The sequence below is a fragment of the Siniperca chuatsi genome, linkage group LG7 (assembly GCF_020085105.1).
Source record: "Siniperca chuatsi isolate FFG_IHB_CAS linkage group LG7, ASM2008510v1, whole genome shotgun sequence".
Classification (NCBI taxonomy): domain Eukaryota; kingdom Metazoa; phylum Chordata; class Actinopteri; order Centrarchiformes; family Sinipercidae; genus Siniperca; species Siniperca chuatsi.
In genome coordinates, this window is record NC_058048.1 from 22,775,073 (window position 1) to 22,796,373 (window position 21,301).

The 21,301-nt window shown below is 39.8% G+C and overlaps 1 protein-coding gene and 1 long non-coding RNA gene across 4 annotated transcripts; one reads left to right on the forward strand and one right to left on the reverse strand.

Annotated features, from left to right (window-relative positions):
* Positions 1-14: 14 nt before the first annotated feature.
* On the forward strand, positions 15-2,747 carry LOC122878990. The gene is made up of 3 exons (XR_006378603.1): positions 15-290; positions 1,133-1,245; positions 1,642-2,747. It is a non-coding gene; the product is annotated as an uncharacterized LOC122878990 (long non-coding RNA).
* Positions 951-19,780, reverse strand: c2cd3 (C2 domain containing 3 centriole elongation regulator). 3 transcript variants are annotated; one of them, XM_044202571.1, is made up of 33 exons: positions 19,548-19,780; positions 18,019-18,288; positions 17,774-17,931; positions 16,916-17,094; positions 16,658-16,821; positions 16,421-16,553; positions 16,182-16,334; positions 15,929-16,076; positions 15,703-15,812; positions 15,092-15,292; positions 14,827-14,942; positions 14,590-14,708; positions 13,861-13,992; positions 13,302-13,757; positions 13,019-13,170; positions 11,937-12,180; positions 11,439-11,622; positions 11,158-11,341; positions 10,672-10,844; positions 10,446-10,581; positions 9,519-9,787; positions 8,980-9,057; positions 8,281-8,889; positions 7,851-8,195; positions 7,622-7,760; positions 7,454-7,518; positions 7,165-7,370; positions 6,924-7,042; positions 6,670-6,819; positions 6,395-6,585; positions 4,823-5,582; positions 3,456-3,564; positions 951-1,220 (listed from the first exon to the last, which is right to left on the reverse strand). In XM_044202571.1, the coding sequence occupies exons 1-33, from the start codon at positions 19,597-19,599 to the stop codon at positions 1,083-1,085; spliced, it is 6,642 nt and encodes a 2,213-aa protein (XP_044058506.1). In that variant the 5' UTR covers positions 19,600-19,780; the 3' UTR covers positions 951-1,082. The 3 variants fall into 3 exon arrangements, with proteins under 3 accessions (XP_044058506.1, XP_044058505.1, XP_044058507.1); XM_044202570.1 differs by having other exon boundaries at positions 8,980-9,060; XM_044202572.1 differs by lacking the exons at positions 17,774-17,931; positions 19,548-19,780 and having other exon boundaries at positions 8,980-9,060; positions 18,019-18,241.
* Positions 19,781-21,301: the final 1,521 nt, after the last annotated feature.

Genomic DNA, 21,301 nt, shown 5'->3' on the forward strand with positions numbered 1-21,301 from the left:
GGACTACTGGTCGAAATTTGTTTTTGTCATTGTTGTTTGGGGGCAGAAATGAGCCCATTGCAGTTTGGCGTCGCACTAGAAAACTTACTTGGACAAACTACACGAAAGTTAGATTTGTGCTTTATCGCAAGTGTTTTCAAACAGTATTTTTCGGTTCTACAAAAGAAAAGACTTTACGGCTAAAGACTAAGTGAATGTTTTGGCAAATGTACGTCTGGTTAACTTCCCCACCTCAGTTTTCTACACGAGGTTTCGGAGTAGGCGCATGTAATCACCACAAAGTGTTCAAGGTAACACCGTTTCCGGTTAAATGCACGTTTTGCTACGTTTTGTTACTAACGATAGAAAACAGGATACTGTTGCATGTAAACAACTTAACCTGGTTTCTGAACATCCTCTGTATCCTTCTGTACAGAACAAGTTCAGATGGTGAGAAATCAAGACACAACTGCACACAGATAATTAGAAACCTGATACTGTTAGTCATGCAAACAGGGATATGAATAAACAGGTTTCTGATGTTCCATGTAAACATCATATCCTGAATATGATCAAAACCAGGATACTAGTGAGCATGTAAACACACTCGTGCATAACCTGAAACCCATATGGATTTAACGCATATTATTCTGCAGTGCACCTGCAACACCCTAAATACTTACTGTGTAAAAGTCAGCATTTTAAACCTAATATATCCAGTTATATCACCAAACTGGTGTATTAAGAAGCCCCTTGAACAGCAGCACACCATGTTGTTAACATGTTATTGTTTCCATAATCCACACGTGTTGACTGTCAGACAGAAGTGTGCAGCAGCTAATGAAGCAAAGGTTCAAACAGTCAGGGCATAAATCTTAAGCAGCCCAAGGCCTGTTCCAAGAAGCAGGTTCTGGTATCACAAAAAAATTAAAATAAATCACATATATCAACAAAACAAAAAATGCATCCAGTGTTGAAAACAGTTAATATTTATTTATAAAAATACAAATGTTACATTTAATTCACATGATCATTTCATGGTCTGAAAGCACTGAGCAGTACATATGTGATCGTAAATGTTTAGCAAACTAAACCACCACGTACTAATGATTGTCATCAAAATGAGCAGCAAATATTTTTGCTATTCTTTCAGTCTCTTTCTTCATGGATGATGGCGACATGTTGGGACGCTGTCGAGGACCTCTGAGATGTGGACTGCTGTGAACTGGAGAGCTTCGCCCCTGAAAACAAAAACACACCTGCAGTGTGAGTGCTGCAGCAATAAAACTATGAGCCTATAAATCCAATTTTCTATTGATCTTAATAAACAGGACTTTTACAAGTTACAAAAAAACAAACAAGTACTAACATACTTACAAAGTGTGGCTCAAAACAAACATACTAATTAATCAGAGGACAGTTTAGTGTGTGCGCTCACAACTCAAACGGAGCAAGTCTTTCTTTGGTTAATATTCATGTTAATGGATAGGCTGTTAGACAGGCTTTCTGTCTATAGTACACAGAGTACAATCTGGAGATCAGCAACAAGTGACTAGCTCAAACCGGTTTTTCCTACCTTCCTACCTACAAACACAGACATATCACCTCCCACCTCACACTCCAGCACTTATGTGTATGTTTGGTATCTCCACACCCTCCTAGAAACTGGATCCATGAACACTGGTGTGACGCAGAAATACCTTTCCATCTCTGACTGGGGAGTCACCCAGCTGAACTGTTTGACACTATGGACTACTCTGGAAAAATATGTGCGTGCATAATATTAATGTGCTTCCTCAGTTTTGCAGAACATCAACAATTAATACCTTTTTTTAAATGATCCATAAAGTCTCTTTCTGTATGCCGATATATACTATGAAGTACAGAGTCAACTGACATAGTTCATTTGCAATCATGGCAAATACAAACCAACTCTTCTAGTTGATGGATGTTAAAACTTTGAGACACTCTGTACACACAGACCTTAAACACACAGGTATGTGCCTTTCTAAATCATGTCCAATCAATTCAATTTGCCACATGTGGAAAGTTCTACAGATATTTAAAGGATAATCAAAGCAAACAGGAGGCATCTGAGCTCAGTTTGGAGGTCATTAACATAAATACTTATGTTAATGAGGGATTTCAGTTTTGGATTTTTAATAACTGCAAAAAATCTAAAAACACGTTTTTGCTTTGTCTTTATGGATTATTGTGTGTAGAATTAATTGCCAAAAAATAGATATAATCCTTTTTAAATTAAATATAACACAATCAAGGGTGCAAGAAGTGAATACTTTCTGAAGCCACTGTACATTACATGAACATCTGTGCTCATGTGGCATATATTCTGGGTTACAGAATGAAAGACATGTACTGTTACGTCCTCAGACTCACAAGATCCGAGTCAAATTTGAGCATGACTTAAATAATCTTAGTTGCTCTTTATAGGGACAGACAATAATCGTATTTACAGTAAGTTGCGTACTTGCCTGAAAATGTTGCTTTGTCATTTTATTTTTGTGTTGACAGGATTGTATTGTTTCCACAATATTTTTTGTTGTTTGTGTTATTTAATTCAATAACCTAACTAACAAAGTAACTTCCTTAAGAAATTTAAGTCATGATATGATATTTCAAAAACAGAACCGGTCTGGTTTTATTGTGTAACAATTTTTGGCACAGATGCCTGAGTCCTGATAAGGGCGGGTTTAATACTCAGGGCACAAGGGAGTGTTTTGTTCTTGCAATAAAACAGCCACCACAGACCTTTGGTTATATCACAGCAGTGTCCCTAAATGGAGCGTACTGAAGGTGACAGTTGGGATACAAACACACATTATTATTTTGATCTTAAGACTGTTCAAACTACTTTGTCAGCTCCCTTCCCAAAGCTAAAGGCTACAGACACAACATACTAATAAAAAAAGGAATAGAATATGTTGCTACATTAACACTGCAACAGAGACTGAATGAGGGCAGATAGATGACATGTTTTCCATTGCAGTATAAAGAATGGAAGGACCAATGAACACCAGATGTACTCATGATCCTATAACAGTATCTATTTTAAATATGTGTACATGTCAGATTATATAATAGTGGGTGGACTTCAACCTGTTAATGCTGCACAAATTAGAGTTAAATTACGCTGAACTTAAGTTGGTACATTGTCACTATTCGTGACTGGTCTTTGTTCAGCATGCGTCATATGAAGCGTAAAGTGACCTATTTTTTACGCCCTGGCAGTTGAGTCTGGATGTCAACTGACTATAAATTCTACTTTGTTTAATGTCTTATTTGTCAAAAAAAAATCTCTAAAACTGGGAACAAGTAATAAATTCTTCCTATAGGACTGTATGTTATAAAATTAATGCCAAGATATTCAGGTACCCAGTGAGAGGTTAGTGAAAAGTAAAGAGGGAGAGAGCGAATGAGTGTAAATGCCAGAGATAGAGTTGGTGACAAATACTCACCGGGTCACTGGTCGACTGGGAGAAAGAAGGAGCTAATCGTATGACTCTCATAGATGCCTCCAGTTGGTGAGAGGGGAGGAAGAAATTAGGGACCTCCACAGTGACAGAGCTGAATGCAGAATGTTAAAAAAATAAATAAATACAGTATGATGGTATCCTACAGGCCAGTTAAGAACAAAGATTCACAAGATGAAACTAGTAAATGCCAAAAAGAACATTTTAATACTCATCTAATAACATCAAAGTGACAAGCAAAGTTAGCGATAGGTATCATTTATGTGATTTTGACCGCTGGGCCATTTGAGCAGTCTGTGTTTATTCGCGCCAAACATCCTGTATGGACCTTTAGCTGTAAACGGACTACATGTAATGTTATGGGAGTGTGTCTGTGTGTGTGGTTGTGTGGCAGCCTCTGACTGATTTCAGAACTCGCCAGAAACTCTGGTTCTTTCTGTCCCTTCCCTCGTCTCTCTCCTTTTTCCTCTCGTCTCGTACGTTTATGAAGTTGATTAAGAAAGCACAGAGATATGAGCAAATTCTTGGCTCAAGTTGAAACATTTCCAACTCACAGGGCGGTGTCTTCACCTCAATTTGCGCTGCCCCAAGTGAATTTGCATCTTTCCATTGACTTCACATGCTCTCACATCTAAAATTCAAACTACATCACATGAAGAACCAGGGAGACCAGTGGCAGAGGGCTGATGCCTACAGCATATGTAAATCTATCCAATAAACTAGAGACTAAGAATGCATCATCATTTATCACACTGTTATCTTTCTCACATCTGCCCTTGGAGCGCTGAAAAGCACTCATCACCTCTAACTTAACTTTCCACTCATTGAAGATGGCAAAAGCCAACACCCAATTAGAGTTGTCGAGTTCATTTATATTTTTACTTAAAATAATGACATTAAACAGATATATACTATATGTATACTATCACACTCAGTTGCCAGTTTATTTAGTACAACTAGCTAAAACTAATTCAGTCAAATACAACAGTCCTGCAATAAATCCTCCCTTCATGAAGGTTATAATGTTCAATTTTTGTTGAAACTGTTTTAGAGAGGTGTTGATTCAACTTTATGCTCATTTTGGAGGATGTAGTTTGTGGTGCTGTTGAACTGTATTGCGTTTTACAGAGAGGTGTTTATGTTATTTAGCCTACCCTAATTGATTTAAATTGGGTGGACAATTTAAGTTACACCACATGGCAATCATGGACCCAAGGGATAAAAGGATAAATAACTTACTGAACGAGTTTTATCATGAATCTTTTATCTTACGTGGCCGTTTAAAGCAAATGATAACAGCAAAAACTAATCTGACAGCCAGAAAGACAACAACAAATACAGATAAAGGATACGGTTGGAGTGGAGTGTCCAGGGAGCATGAAGAATCATGGGTATCTGTGGCGTGCTGTGTGGTGGGTGATGAAGCTTTGTCACCTGACCCTTCGTTGGGGCTGTTGGATTCTTTTGCTTGTCTCTCATCTAAAACTTGTAGTGTCCTTTCATCATCTCTGTCTGTGTCTGAAGTGTCTCCCGCTGATCCATTAAAGCTGTCACTTCCCTCTTGTCTGGCACATTTGTGTTTCCCACTACAGTCATAAGTTTGCAGATTTACCATCTGCCGCTTCTCGTCCTCGTCTTGGCTCAGGCCCGGCTCCTCTGATGCCTCCAAGCTCTCCAGAGAAACCAAGTCAGGGTCTGACAGGATGCTGGTCCAAGGACTGGTTTTATCTGTTAAAGAGGTCACCTCATTCAGAGGCCTCGGCTTCACCACAACCTCCTCGTAATCTTCCTCTTCATCGTCATCAGCTTCCTCCTCCCGTCTGCAACCTGTCCCATCTTCATCCGTTCCTTCTTCGCTTTCATCCTCGGATGCAGCAACGTTGTAGTTTTGTCTGTTCTTTTCTTCCTCCGGCTCAGAGTGTCTATGGTCTTCAGACATCTTTGGCAGTGGTGAGAGCAGATGAGACACATCATCCTGGGAAGAATTTGAAGCTCTGCGTGGACTGGAGAAACTCTCAGGGATAGTTTGAGGGTTGTTGTCTCCAACAGGGGAATTTGTTGAGCTGCTCTGTGTGTTTGAGGGAATCGTTTCTAGGGGGTGTCCTCGTAGACCTGGGTGGAGAGGACACTGAAGATTTTAGCAACAATGCTCTTGAGAAGATCAGGCTTATATTTCAATTAGTCAATCGATCGGGAAATGAATCAGCATTTGATAATAATTTTGATAATTAATCGTTTTAGTAATTTTCCAAGTAAAAATGAAAAAAACAAAAACAAAAAACATTTCCAGCTTTTCAAATGAGAGAATTTGCCGTTTTTCTTTGTGTTTTATCTTTGAGTTAGTCAGCTAAAACAAGCAATTTGAATACATCACCTTGGAAATTACACTGCCTGACATTTTAAAGTCAAAACAATAATCTGATTTATCAAGAAAATAATCTGCAGATTAATTGATAATGAAAATAACTGTTAGTTGCAGCCCTAAATTTCCATATAATAACTTGATATAAATAGCATGGGCACCTTTAGAGTGGCAGCAATGCAGCGTTGACTATATTCCATTAGTTGTTATTTCAGCACCACTTCTTCTTCAGAGGAAGAAGTCAGACAGAAGAAGACAGGGATGCCTCCATTTATGGTTAAAATGTGAAAGCTACACAGTAGACTGTGTCCGCAATGAACTCTGGGTCAACCACCAGGGTTGGGTAAACTATAACAAAGTTTACCTGCCAAGAATGATCTTAAAAAAGTAAAACGAATTCTGAATATTTTTAAAAGAAGCGTGCTATCAATCGTACCATTTTTAAATGCTAAAATAATTGTATGATATATTCACTAAAAGCTATTGATGTTGCTGTTTGCCGACTGTTGGCTTGTTTCAGACCCATAAAGTGGCACCCCTTTAGCATGGATGAGAAGCTCACCACTGATGATATTGTTGACTTCTCCAACTAACTGGTTGGACTTGAGAAAAAGCTGAGATGTGTCCATCTCTGTGTTCCTCTGTTCCTCAGTCTTGGTGTGACAGTCTTGCTCGCTCATGGATGGGAATGTGGGAGTTGAAAGCTTACGGCTGAAGTATCTCTGGATGTTGTCGAGCTCACTTAGTTTTTTCCTTCAAAAACAGTCATAGTCAAAGCTCAGCTTTTAAATAAGCAACACAGCAATGATGTCGGACTGTTTATCTGTGGATTGATACCTGAGGGCTGAAAACAGGAACGAGCTAGAGGGATTGATGTCACCAGCACTGCTGCTACATACAGAATAAGCTGCTGTTTGCTCCTGCAGACTCTGATGGTAAAGACGTACTTTGTCCATGTGCTCAAAATGGCGGTCACTCTCACTGGACCTGAACAGTTGTAAAGACAATTAATAAATACAATTTTTTCAGCATGTGAAAATATGTTGTAAATAATGTGTATATAAAATTGTGTGAGTAATTGTTCTACAAACCTTTCAGAGAAAAGTCTGTCCGTGTGGTCAGGGGACGAGATCTTCTGCTCGGGGTATCGACTGATGTGAGATGGGAAACTGCTGTATGTGGCCGTGGTATGGTAGCTGAGTGGGAGTGACTGGAATAAAGCCAGTTAAAACACATTCACTGTTATTAGTCTGTAAAAATTTGACATTTATTTCGTTTTAATAAATTATGAAAGTATTCATGCATACTGTATGCATGAATACTTTCTCTCACCGATGAGTTTTTTGCAGCTTCTTCATTCACAGATTTTCTCTGTCCTCGGAGGTCTTGGACCCCCTTTAGTGGAGTGATGGACACTTTGAGCTGGCCGTGACACTGACCACTGAAGTCTGTGATGTTGTACCAACCACACACTGACTGGAACCCGCAGAGTAAGGGGGATAGGTCTACAGAGGCAAATCCAATCACCCTCTCTATTTCTATGGAAGTAAAACAACCCAAGAGTAAATATATAAAACAGATCAATGTAATATACATCATGAAGTGAAACTGCTTCCTGTACCTCCTTTGTGCCAGACTTTGAACACGAGAGACTGTTGTGGATCAACCAGTAGCTGCTTTGAAAGCCTGTAAATTTAAAACAAATCATCAGCCTGCTATTTTAGTGATATTTTTAGTGTACTATAGATATTCTCAAAGACTTAAGTTAATGTTTGTGATATGACTTGACCTGCACTCATGTTGATGGTCCCACACAGGGCAGTCAGTGTTGGCTATGACAGCTGTGGATGCTGGTTCAGCAGAGTCGGCAGTGACGTACGAAACACAGCAGCATGGTGACCCTTCACTGCGCTCTGCTAGAGGACAGCCTGCCAGAGAAACACAACACACAGATCACTATTAATGTACTGTATGTACAAAAAGGGTGGAGGAAAAAAGATTTCAGGTCACAAGCTCACCTTTCAGATTCAGGTGCATTGCCCGGTCTACTGCAACAGTCACAGGGAAAGATTCGTCTGTGCTCATTTCTGTGTGCTGCACTGATGTGATGTCTGGAGTTGTTCTGGAGGATTTATTCTTGTGTCTGCTTTGCGTCTGTGAGTTTTTGGGTGTAGTGGGCGAGGGGGCTAGATCTGCTGCTTCTACCTCTTCTGCTAAGAGCTCCCCCTGGCTGTCTGAGTCCACTTGTGTGTCAACTCCAGCAGATACCTCCACAGGGACGAAACCTGCTGTCATGGTGATGTGCACTCTGAGAGCAGCCCCTTGTAGATTTGCTGCTGAGCGTCTGAACAACGCATACACTCCTGTAAAACCACAAAACTGTGATTACACTCAGAAATACAGCCAATGATAATCAGTTAAATTATAACACAATTAATCATTTCATACCACTGAGAGTAAGCTTCTGCTTGGGCGTCTTTGCAAGAGAGGACAGATCAACAAACGCCGAACCCACCAGTCGGTCTGTGTCTCTGGGCCTTTGGGTTTTGTCTTTTTTAAAGGCAACCCACACCTGAACCTCCAGCCTCTCCTCTCGAAGATACCACATCAAGGGCTGAGTGCTCCTCAGCTCCACAGTTCTACTTCCCTGGAAAGTCACAGTGGCTTGACCTTCTTCCCCACCCTCCTGAACAGCGGGGTGTTTCATCTGGGAACAGAAGGCATCCTGGTCGTAGATCTTGTACCTGAAGTAGCAGTAGGTGGAGCGCTGAATCTCACTGTGGCCTGGCAGAAGCAAGCAGTGGACAGGTATCCACACTCTAGGCATAGAAAAAGTCAAAGATATTTTTCTCATGCTGTCTCCCCAGACTTCTTCATCATCTAGCATTTCATTCTGGGCTATTTCCCAGCCCACACCCTGAGCAGCTTTAATGACTCTTTCCCTGTCTGCGTGGTGTGCGAAGTTGACGGAGATCTCGAGGCCCCCGACCAAGATGTGCTGGTGTTGAGAAGAACGTGTTTCCTGAGGTATATAAACTCCAAACCAGCCAGAAATACCTTTATGTTTGGAAAAAGAAACATAATGACTGTGTTCATCGGAAAATCAGTTTGATTAGATTGATTTAGATCACTTAGAGGGCAGCATACCTGTTCTTTTATGGATGAGATCAGCCAGTGGTATTTTCACTGTGCCCAACACCACATCCTTCGGCTTATGAGTGAGCACTGCTGCAACAAATAGCACAAAACAAATTAGTCACTTACAGACAGATAATATGGACTAATAATTAAAACTAAACACTTGCAGAACTACAGCTTCTATATAAGAATTTCTTGAACATGCTAAAAAATAAATTGTGGAACAACATGATGTCCAGCTGCCAAAAACTAGAGGTAAAACTTATTCATCATTCTTATGTACTACTTGGACAAGCCTCATTAACAGCAACAAACCAACTATGTGGATTAATTTAATGTTCATTTGAATGTATCCCGTACATATTTTTATTAAAAGGATAAGCCAGATAAAAGTAGGAACACTGCTGGTTAAACAAAATAAATAAATAAAAATATCCCTTGCATGTTAAGTGTTACTGGGAAAACAAATAATGTACATAATAATGTATAAATCTATAACATTTTTAATTAATATGTAATTGTGGTAAATAAAATAAACTTTCTTAAACCTTTGCGATTGTCTCTGTTCAATACAGTGAAGACAGCAGTCGCCTCCTCCAGCTGCTCAGCCAGGCTGCAGGTTTCTCCACTGCTCCTCTGAACCAGCAGATCACAGGACACCTCCATGTGGTGGTCGAACTCCGGGCAGAAGGTCCTTGCAGCTACGCGGGTGCTCCTCCTCTCACTCTCAGGCAGGAAGGAGAGCTGGACTGTGACGTATGCGTTCACTCCCACACCGGCAAAGTAGCTGAATCTTTCATCATGTTCAGATACAACCCTGAAACAGAGAGGCAGAAGCACAATAGCAAACTAGACATTGGGGCAGTATCTATAAATCTGTATAAGGAAGAAATACTATAGAAATAAAGCAAATACTTTCAGTGTAATGCAGTGAAGTTTTGAGATCTCCGCTGCTGAAACTCTTGTCATCAGACCAATTAATGGAGCTGAATGTCATTTCATTTGTTGATCTCAAAACATACAGTTGAAAAACTCAACAGAAATGTAAAAGTGTCAGCAGTTGAGCTCTGACTCAGCAAATAAAAACAGAAACCACAGTATGGCTGATGGTTAGATGGCATGACCTGATACCACCATCTTAAATAGTAACTAAATGCCTGAACAACTGCCCTTCACATAGTTAAAAAATGCATTCAAACCCAGAACCTCTCCACTTGTCATCCTGCAATTAGGAACAGATTCACACATTTACCCGATCAAACACAGCTTTCTAGACAAAAACAAAGTGCTGATATGCTTAATAATAGTGCTAAGGAGTTTCCATTTTTGAGAAAAATACTAAATAATCTAGCTACATATCTAATATTCCAACAGTCTTCCAGTTTTATCTACATATGTGTGAATTCGACTTTGATCCCGTCAATTCTGTTTACAGTCACATGAACGAAATAAAAACAAAAGGTTTAGCGATGTACCTTGCTGCGGCCTGCAGACCTGATGCTCTGTGTACTTGAACCACGAGTGTCACAACACGAGAGGCAGCTCCTTTACCAGTCTGACCTTCAGTTCTCACTGGTCGGTGCTTGTACCGAATGCACACATCCAGCAGGCCTAAGAAACACAACAGATCAGTCACAACGTTTAAGATACTAAATGTGTCATTCCAGTATTATATTTCCATTACTCCGTGTTTCTGTGTACCTGAGGGCTGAGGCTGATGTCCTGTGGGACTGTCCGTCCTGGGAATCAGGGGCAGAGAGAACATTTGAGCCTCGTTGGGATGCTGTCTCTGCATGGTGACCATGGCACACAGTTTGGACAATGGAAGCATTCCTTTGGCTACAAGCTGGTCTCGAACATTTGGATAATAATATCTGCAGAGACATAAAAATCCTTTATATGTAACCAGTAAGTATTAAGCTAAGATTTTAAGCTATGAAACTTTTTATGAAAATTTCTTTTTCTTAAACCTGCTCCATGTTGTATTCACAAACTGTCTGACTGCCTACATAACTACAGAGCCTCTGCACATAAGAAATGCAACACTTTAATATGCAGGACTTAGACACAGGAAATCTTAGGAAGTCAAGTTTCAGGGTAATGACAGGGTGATGACAACATTTTAGCTGTAGTGAGTGTTTGTCAAGTTCCATTGTTTTCCTCCAATTGGACAAGACAACCACAAACCTGCACCACACTTCAAACTGGACACCCCCTCCACTGCTTAGGCCTTGACTTGAAAGAGAGCTGAGCAGCAGCCTCTGAACAGGCATTCCTTCAGGAGCCAGAAACACATGAGTCTCAGTGTGGCCAAAGACCGGGTCAGGGACACAGAGAGTTGTGGTCGTACGAAACAGCTTCAGGTTCATACCTGTTGAGATGAGATACAGGTAAGAGTGACGCAGAGGAAAGAAAAACTTCTTGGGAAATTCTTAGAGTGAAGGTTTTATACACTGAAATGGCCTTACTACTCTCTATGAGGTTTTGATCCACTTTTGCAGCAGGGTCACCCTCCTGACAGGGGAAACTGTACTGGACGTAGCAGTCAGCTTCCCCCCACACTGTGGACTGCAGAGGTGTCAGCCCATTTACCTTCTCCACTCTTATCACAAACAGATGCTCTCTCATAGTTTCCTCTTGTGCTGCAATCGCCTGATGGAGAAACATAATAGTGAAAGGTCGTCAAAGGTGTCAGCAGAGTCAAGCAAACATGCTTCACACATACTCAAGTTCTTTCTAAATATCTAAATAAAAGCAGTGTTACACATAGTTAACGTATTAGTAATATTTTTAATAGTGCAGATTTAATCTTTTACAGTTTTAGCACTTGATTGCATAAGCAAAAATCTTCTGGTAAAATTCCAGAAGAACTTTTGCTCTCTGCTGTCAACCTCCAATTATCTGTTTGACAAGAACACACACAATAAAAAAACTTCAAGCATTATGTAGCCAACATTAACACTGACCTTTGTTTGTGAATGTGGCTGGTGATCAAGCAGATGAACTGGTCTCATGGGATGAGACAAAGAGTCATATTCTTCATCCCTTGTTCGCTGGAGGGCAACTATCTGCTCTGAATGGCCCAGAGCCAAAACAACCCTGAGGTTCCCTTTACAACTACCTGAGAACACATCAATGACTGGCATGTAGCAGTCCACCCCTAAAACAGGGTACTGCGCCTGGAGAAGAAGGTGGGCGATCTTTGGATCCCTGGAGGGGAGGGGGAAAAAAAGAGTTACTGGCCTCACATGCAGCCTCTCTATGACAGGTATTTTTAGTCCATATTTACCTTGTTTGTATAGTGTAATTTGTGGTGAAATATTCCTAGTTTCATTTTGAGAATTCAAGAAGTTTATGGCATATGGGATAAAAGACCTTTACAACATATTCTCTTTGGAGGAGGCGTACCATAGTGCCACCCAGAGGGCAGGTTAAATAAAAGAAGATATAACTGATTCCCATAAAGTTTCTTAGCCTTTTGCCTGCTCTGAACTCAGATATCACAGCTGTGTTGGTAATTTCTAGGCAACTAATGATAATTATCTTTATCAATTAATCTGTTGATTATTTTCTGGATTAACTTCATTCTGGATTAATTTAATCATTTGGTCAATAGAATGTCAGAAAACTGGGGAAACAATTGCAATTTCCCAGGAGCCCGAAGCTGTCGTATTCAAATAGCTTGTTTTGTCTGACAAACAGTCCAAAACCTAAAGATATTCAATTTACTGTCATAGAGGACTTAGAAAACCAAAAAATATTGAGAGATCGGAACCAGTGAATTTTCTGTACTTTTCCATAAAAAACAACTTCAATGATTAATCGATTATCAAAAATGCTGCAGATAAATTTTCTGTCGAACAAATAGCTGATCGACTACTTGTTTGAGCTCTAATTTCACCATAACAGTTACCAATGTCACTTGAAACATTTAGTGATCATTCACAATCTGTGTGTATTCACTCCTAATTCAGACAAGAAACATTTTTTTAAACTGGCTTCTGTTAAGAAGAATTATGAAAAAATGTGTCATCCTTCCACGACTTGCCTAAATGACATGTAGAACTGGTGGAGAGGTAATTTAACGAGGCCGAGGAGTCGATCCTGCCCTGAGCCTCCTGTCCTCTGCCACACCTCGATTACCATCATATTATTCTTCATCCGCTCCAGCAGCTTAGTTGTTAAGGCCACAGGAGTCACCTGAGACAAAGGATCAAGAAAAGGTCATGTAGGATTCTGCATTTACATCGCACTGTAGGAGTATGTTGCACCGTTTGTAGCCTAATTTAAAATTTCAGATATTGTTATAAGACTTGATCGCCTGGGCTAACCTGAACAAAGTTGAAAGAAGGATTTGCCTGACCCCAGCTGATGACAGATCGTGCCGTCTCATCGCACCAAAAGAGTTTACAGTTCAAGTATACATTTGGAGCCTGCATGGGCCCACAGTTGAAGTTCTTTCCATCTGGCACCATGAGTAAGGTGTGCAGCAGGACCTCAGGGTCCTCCTCCACCTGCTGCCGTGATTTATGAGGAGATGTGTGGAGGCCGGGATGAGGAGAGGGTTCTTTCGAGGGTTTCTGAGGACTCCAAACATTCAGCCTGGAGTCTTCAAAAGAGCCATCTGGTAACTCCTTCCTGCCAAAGTCAACATGTTGAGATCTGGAGCTGGTCTCTCTCTGTGGACTGGGTGCAGTTTGTGAAGGTGATTTATCTCTCCAAGCCAGCTTGCTTTTACTTCTTTCAGAGGAGAAATCTTTGTTGTCTGTAGCAAGTTCTAGTGACACCTGGAAAAAAAAAAGCCACTGACTGACAGTCGCTTGGGTAACAAATATCAGGCTTGTCAACATTTTTACCCAATTAATTGGGTAAAAAAAACCAGTATATTACCTTGAGAGGCCCAATCTCTTGGGTTGCACTGTTTCCTTCCACGCTCTGTACAGGTATCACAACAGACTGACTCAGCTGCTTGCTCTGCAGCAGACAGCGCAGTGGGTGAACCGCCTTACCGATGGGAACAGGCTGCAACAAGAGAAGCCAAGGTCATCACCAGCACTTCATTCCTTTAAGTACTTTATAGTGAGATTGAATTAATGTCTATCTGTGTTTGTAGGCATTTATTAGAAACAGGAAGTCATTCTTTTGGTTTTATATTATTGGAAGCTATATTTTATAAAACAGTCACATTAAGAAAGAGCCTTATTTTTTAGTGGTGCTAAATATGATATACCATGTGCCAGAAATATAATACAGCCTTAAAACATAAAACATCATAAATATCCATTCAAAACCATTTGACATGGTTTGATTTAAAATAAGATTTTTAAAACTAGAAACTGCTAGAGCACAGACGTCTACTAATGCTTAATGACACTAACATAATGTTAAAGCTGCATTAATAGGTTTCTGAAATGCGCTGTGCAAACAGATGAACATTATAATGTATTATTACCAGAACAACTGACATTACAACAACTAAATTTAGTTAGACCCAAATGTAAACATTAGAGTACACCTATGTTAAAGAACACAGTAGATACCCAAGAGTCAGTCACTCACTCTTAAACCAACCAATATTACTCATTTTAACCAATCAAATAAGTAATATTTAGTCCTTACTTTCTTTAGGTCGTTCTTTTGTGAGTAAATCTTGAAAATCAGATCAGTTCCCCACCATTGTTTTACTGTTGTTGTACTAAAGTGGACAGGAAACACAGAGTGCTGATGGAACTTCACAGCTAAAAAACACAGAAGAGTGTACGTCAGATACAGTCACAAGCCCATACCAAAGACTGGCAGAAACAGTGTTTTCACTCTGGTGGGTTTCATAAAAGCAGATATTCTAACAGGTCATACCTCCTCCAGTGACTTTACTGGCAACAGCTCTGGTCACCTCCCCATCTCCTTCCTTACTACGATCATGTCGACTGGAAGTGGAAGCCATCGGGAACATGTACTCAATAAGATAAGTGCTAAAGTAAAAGAGAGGAGATATCACAGGCTTTTCTTAACTTCTTGGCTTTAATAACTTTCTTACTCGTAATTGTCATTACGAGTAAGAAAGTTATTAAAGTTAAGTTAAAGTTATTTTAAAATTAGATCAAAATAATCTTTTGCCTACCACTTCTTGCTGGTTAATGGTCGAGGAGGTCTCCCTTTACTCAAGGTCTTTCTGGGTGTGGTGGTTGTACTGCCTGTAGATACGGTCAGGGAATCGATGGTCACTCTCGCCAGCCGGATCAAACTCAGCAAAGCCAACTGCTCTGCACTCAGGCCAGGACCAATACCACAAGCATCTGACCGCTGAGGCTCTGAATTTGGACTGGACACAGTCAAAATATGGTGAATAACTGCCTTAAATGTACAGAAGTGGTTATGGTTACATCTAGTCTATTCTCATACTGTGTTTTGTCTGTGCTATATGTTCTCCTGGTACTCTGTGTGTATATAATGCTTTGTAATTGGTTTATTACCTGGTCAATTTCCTTCTGCATTCGTTGCAACTGGCATATTTATAGATTTATAGATCAATTAGAGTACCTTGATGTGAATATATACCCTTTAGGATCAAGGTCAGACTGTCATTAAGTACTTTTTTAGATTGGCTACCTTTGAAGGTGGAAGGATAAAAAAACTGGACAACATCCAACCACCCACCCGATCTTCTGAAAGGAGCTTTTTACTGTTTACTGTCCAAGCAGCATGGCTTAAGGAGTATGTAAAGGCCCTTACCCTCTACTAATCTTGGGTCCAGACTGTGTCAGCTGTTCCGGCTTATTTTTACTCGAGGACATTGTTCCTTGACCCTCCGCCTCAGTGTCATTTGATCTGCTATCGGACATCTGAAAGACAAGAATGACTTCAAATATCCCTCTGCTAGAAAATCAATTAAACTAACATCGATATTACAATAAAACACGTTTTTCCCCTGACAATCATCAGAAAATCTTCTACTTACAGGAGTTTTGTAGAACAAATTTTCCAGTAAGCTCTGATCATATTGTGGATCATTGAGCTCACTATCCCCACACACACTGCTATGGCCAGACAGAGATTCAGGATAGGAACCCTCTCCATCCCAGAGAGGCAGAGGAGATGTGTTTAAGCTAAAAAAAAAAAAAAAAAAAAAAAAAAAAAAAAAAAGAGTAAAAATATTGGGGAAAAACTGCTTTCTTTTTGTCAACTTTGAAAGTAAATGTGCACACAGGTACCTGCCGAGGAGCAGATCCACAGCTCTGTTATCCATGTCAGCAGGACAGTCTAAGCTGCAGTCTGAGACTACAGCAACATCATCAGAGTGCTTTAGAGTTGAATCAGCATGAAGAATATTTTGAAGAAACATCCCTGAGGGAGAAGGGAATGGCCTGCAGACACAGGAATATAGTATTATACACAGTACATTCTAAGGTGATAGAAAATGTTGCTTTTTACAAAAGTTTGAAGCACTAACTTGGACGGTGGCAGGATGTTATCCTTTGGGAGAGGCAGAGGGGTGTCTTTCAGAGCCGGGGCAGAATCCATGTCACATTTCAAAGCAGATACCACCATAGCATTTCTAAGCTTGTTTCCACGCTCTAGAATAACTGAGATGAGAGAAAATGTTGGGCATTTGTTAAAAAACAGTCAAATTTGTGCATTTGTCGTTTTGTACATCTGCCATAACAACCAACCAACTGATGCAACCAACCTGAGAGGATATCATTGGTTGATTGGCCACAAGGCTCCTGACTTGAAGGGTTCACAGCAGTTTGACTGTTCTGAGATCCGTTTGTTCTCGGCATCTGATTCTCCAGTGACTCTTCTTTGCTTTTGTCTTTCTGGGCATTTTGGAAATATAAGTGGTCTTTCCCTCTGAAAACATTACAGAAATATATACAGTAAGATTATTATGCTCAGTTTTAAACTTACCACGAATAGCAACAACACAACAGCAACAACTTCAAACCTTGGTGTGTTCCCACTGCTGCTCCCAGCTGATTCTTTCCCACTGCCAGCTGAGAGCGATCTGGGCTGTGAGGGCACAGTCAGTGTGGTGAATTGCGGTCCTTCAATGCTGATATCTGTGATGGGACCTGAGCTGCTGCTGTCATAGGCTTCTGTCAGCGGCTCCAAATTTAGGGAAACCTGAGGGAGTAAAAGAAAAAGCTAAGCTGTCGACTTAAAACAAGCGGTGATGGCAATGAATTCCTATGAGTGTTCATGTTATTTACTGCAGGTACAAAATTATAACTCCTTGAACATTTTAAAGAGTGGTCCATAACATTTCGCTATCCATCTAACTATCTATGGTGGTTTCAATGGTTTGTTAATGCCACAAATTTAAATGATGATAAGGGCCAGAAGTGGATGATGACAGATGTTGGCAAGTCCTAAATGACTAAACACCCCCTCTAACACTTTGCAGATATAATCAAGGATACAAAAATGTTAATAGGTTTAAGAGGTTTTGAAAGGTGTAATACATCCAATGTTTTAGGTTCTCATGCCTTTAAATATTATTTGTGTGATACTCTCTCTTTTGCCCTGCATAATAAGGTCAGAGTCAGCTACAGAACAGCACCCCTGCAGTTGGTAGAGATTCATTGTCTTGGCACTTCAGTGGGTCACATACTTGCCATAAGGGGAAATTCAACTGTTTCCTCCAGTTTAAGTGGAGTCTCCCTATTCACTACAGAACTCCTAATCTATGCCACAGACATAAAGTTAGTATACAATGCCAAACTTCAGTATACCAAACATCACTTGCAGGTGCTATTCCACAAATGCAGTTGGCAGGTAAACGTGAATTCAAGTTTCCACTCACTTGTAACTCCCCCAGCTTCTCAGATGTCGGAGATACAAGGGTGTAAAATCCCCCAATGGGGTGTGACAGAGAGAGACAAGAGATGCCCGCAACCTGAGCCCTTGCAATTGGCAAATGATCCGGTTTTGTCAGAACTTCCAGCACCAGAGAGCCCATATCTGTTCATCAGTGACAGGTTAGTGGTTGATTTTAAACATACATTTGCAGCATAGCAAACTCAAACATATCAAAGCCTTCTTAGTTACCTGTAAGATATGAGGTGAACTGCTTTGGCCCGCAACGGATGGGGAAGCGAGCTGTGGTCTTGATGATCTTCTGTGATGTCTGTGATCCATCTCTCGGAAAGAAGTGTGTTCCGTTGGATGACTCTCCCCACCAGCGTAGCCTGACGAAAGTTGCAGACGGAGGCTTGTGAACTGTCCATAACACCCTGCTTATCGTCACCAGCAAGAAGCATCTTAGCTGGCCCTCGACCAGAGGAGGGAGGCTGGTGGAGGGGGTGATATCGCTGGGGGCTGAAAAGAGTTATTTTTGATTAGAGCAAAGTTGAGACACAAAAGATACAAACACTGTAAATACTAATGTCAAAGGTCACCATATAATGGGACAGGTAAGAGTGGTATTTTCTACATGTTTTAGCTCAATGTGGTATAACAGTCATATACCGTACTGTTCACTAAGGCTCTGCAAAAGTTCAATAATATTGTTTATTGGCTTTTTGCAGAACAATATTATGATGATGATATTATCTTAATATGATGATCAACTTGATTATTTTACATGCATTTGCTATATTGTGATATGTTGATATCTGAAAATATTCTTATCAATATTCTGATATGACTTTCAGCCATATCACCCAGCCCTACTGCTCACAGCCGCAGATGAGCAGAAAGCTTACAAATGCATCACACTGCTTACAAGAAATATCCACAGTAAATCCTTCTGAGCTTCTGTACTTATCCCTGTTGCAATATTTGATTTCAAAATCAATGAGTTAAACAGGTATGATATTATTGACAACAATGCATTAGCCCAGGAGTGTTTGAAGCTCTCTGAAAGCGTGCAAACGTTTTATTTTGTTGACACAGCACTTTACTCAGTGCGGGAAATGAATCAAAACAACTAAAGCTAAAACCCCAGTGCTTATAGTCAGGGTCTGAACACCCCACATATTAAGTAGTTTGATAAAAGTGTCTCACAATTTCATGAAGTTATTAATGTCAATCTTGAGGTGTAACCTGCAATCGTTTTTGTTATTCAATCTTTAGTTAACCAGAAAAAGGTATCTTATCTAAAGCCAGTCAACATATGCAGCAGCACTTATCAACAACAAATACGTTACCGGGTAGTTTTAGACTACACAACAACATTGTAAGAGACACATTTCCGCTAAACAACTGAACAGATTGTAATTGATATAGACTCCAATTCGCGGTGTTGTCTACACCTTTTTTTCTTTTAAGAAAAAATTATGTTATACTTCGCTTTTAGCATGCTTTGGCAAACCTACAAACTGCTCCAAAACGTTATCCACAGCGTTACAAGTTAATAAACAAATGCTTACTGAAGGGAAGCACATTAACACCATTGACAACACTTGCAAAAACAACAACACAAACCGAGAGAAAACCGAGACCGAGAGAAATATTAACTCAATATAACATTAGCTAGTAAACTAATATACGAGGCTACTATGAGACTGACAGCTGACGCTAACAGCTACTTTACTTAGATGTATTGCTAGCTGGTAGCTAAGCTAACAACAGTTTACCTTTCCTTTTGCTACTTCCAGCTTTGACGGATCTCTGTTTTCTGCTCTTCATCCCTCAGCTCAGTAAATATCGATGGTGAATGACACCCTGACCAAATCAGTGGCTGAACCGTTAGCAGGCATGGTGTTTTTCGCTCTCCAGCTAACTAATTTATAATCCGTTTAACAGAGATGCTCGAGCTGCACACACACCAACAAGCTACATACAAACGGCAGCGCGAAAAACTGTCTCCGAGCAACAAAGTCCGAACGTCCCGCTTCCGCTGCCGCTGATTGTCACAGAGGCATTCTGGGAAATTGAGTTTATTTTGTTGTGGTGGTCAAAAATTATGTTTCTGCAGATATTGGACTAGTTTCTACACAATGGCTGATTACAGTGGTGGAAAGTAACTAAGTACATGTACACAAGTACTGTACTTAAATACAGTTTTGAGGCTTTATTTGAGTATTTCCATTCTATTTCTACTCCATTTCAGAGGGAATTATTGTCCACTACATTCATTTGATAACTTTAGTTACTAGTTACTTTGCAGATTCAGATTAATAATACAAAATCTAATCAACAAATAAATGATGATGTATTATTATGGATAAAGATAAGCTTTTATTGATCCCTTGGTGAAATTCATAAGCGACGTGGCAGTATATACTGTATAGTAAAAAAATTAGCCCTACCAGGTGCACCATTGAAGTGATGTACACATACATGACATGCTATTCTGAAATAGGCAATTCTGTATAATGAGTACTTTTACTTTTTGTATATTTTGAAACTAATACTTTGGTACTTTTGCTTGAGTAAAATTTTTAATGCAGGAATTTTACTTGTAACAGAGTATTTCTACACTGTGGTATTGCTACTTTTACTTAAGTAAACGATCTGAGTACTTCTTCTACCACTGAATGACCACTACATGGTGATAACAGTCTCACATTTAGGCAGGTTTATCGCAGATCTAAATGATCAATTGTGCCTAGAAATTATTGCACCCAATCACTCTAATAATAATTTCTTGACCTAAATCCTGTTGAAATACATTTTTAATCATAATATAATGGTCAGTATTATACGATATATAAAATGGTTTATAAAAATCTAATTTATAATTTAAGTAACAATTATCACCCATTTATTTCAACTTAAGGTTTTGAGTTTTACATAGTGAAACACAGGCATTTGTTTATTTGCTCTCATTTTACCCAAAAGTGCATTTAGCTCATAATTAATTTTTTTTGTTCAATGGATTTGTATGGCACATTTGTAGGCAAGGGGAATAAAGAGGTAATAAAATAAAACAATACAGTAAAATAGAGTTTCTAAAATAAAATACATTTCACTCCATGCAGCCTTCTCTTACATCACCAGCAGAGGGAGGCACTGAGCTTTCCATCACTGTTACAAAGCTGCTCACTAACCTGCTGCATGTAGTGATTTTCTTTCTTTCTTGAACCTGAGGTTAAAAGAGGCTTGCTGTATTTCTGCTTCACTGTTTTTGTTGTTGTTGGGCAGCTTCTCTTTCAGTCAGAATTGTATTCAAGTCTAATTTTCCATCAGTTGTTCACACTCTGTAACAAGTAGTCAGCTAGTTCTCAATTTTGTTCTCAAGTTAGGAAGGTTCTCTAAAGTGTTAACAATTCTGCCTTTTAGTGTGTAGAATTACTCTATGCACTTGACTACACGTGTTGAGGCAGACCTATGGACTAGTCATGTATGCTTTAGATAGTTTGGACTATGCTCTTGCATAGCAACAAGT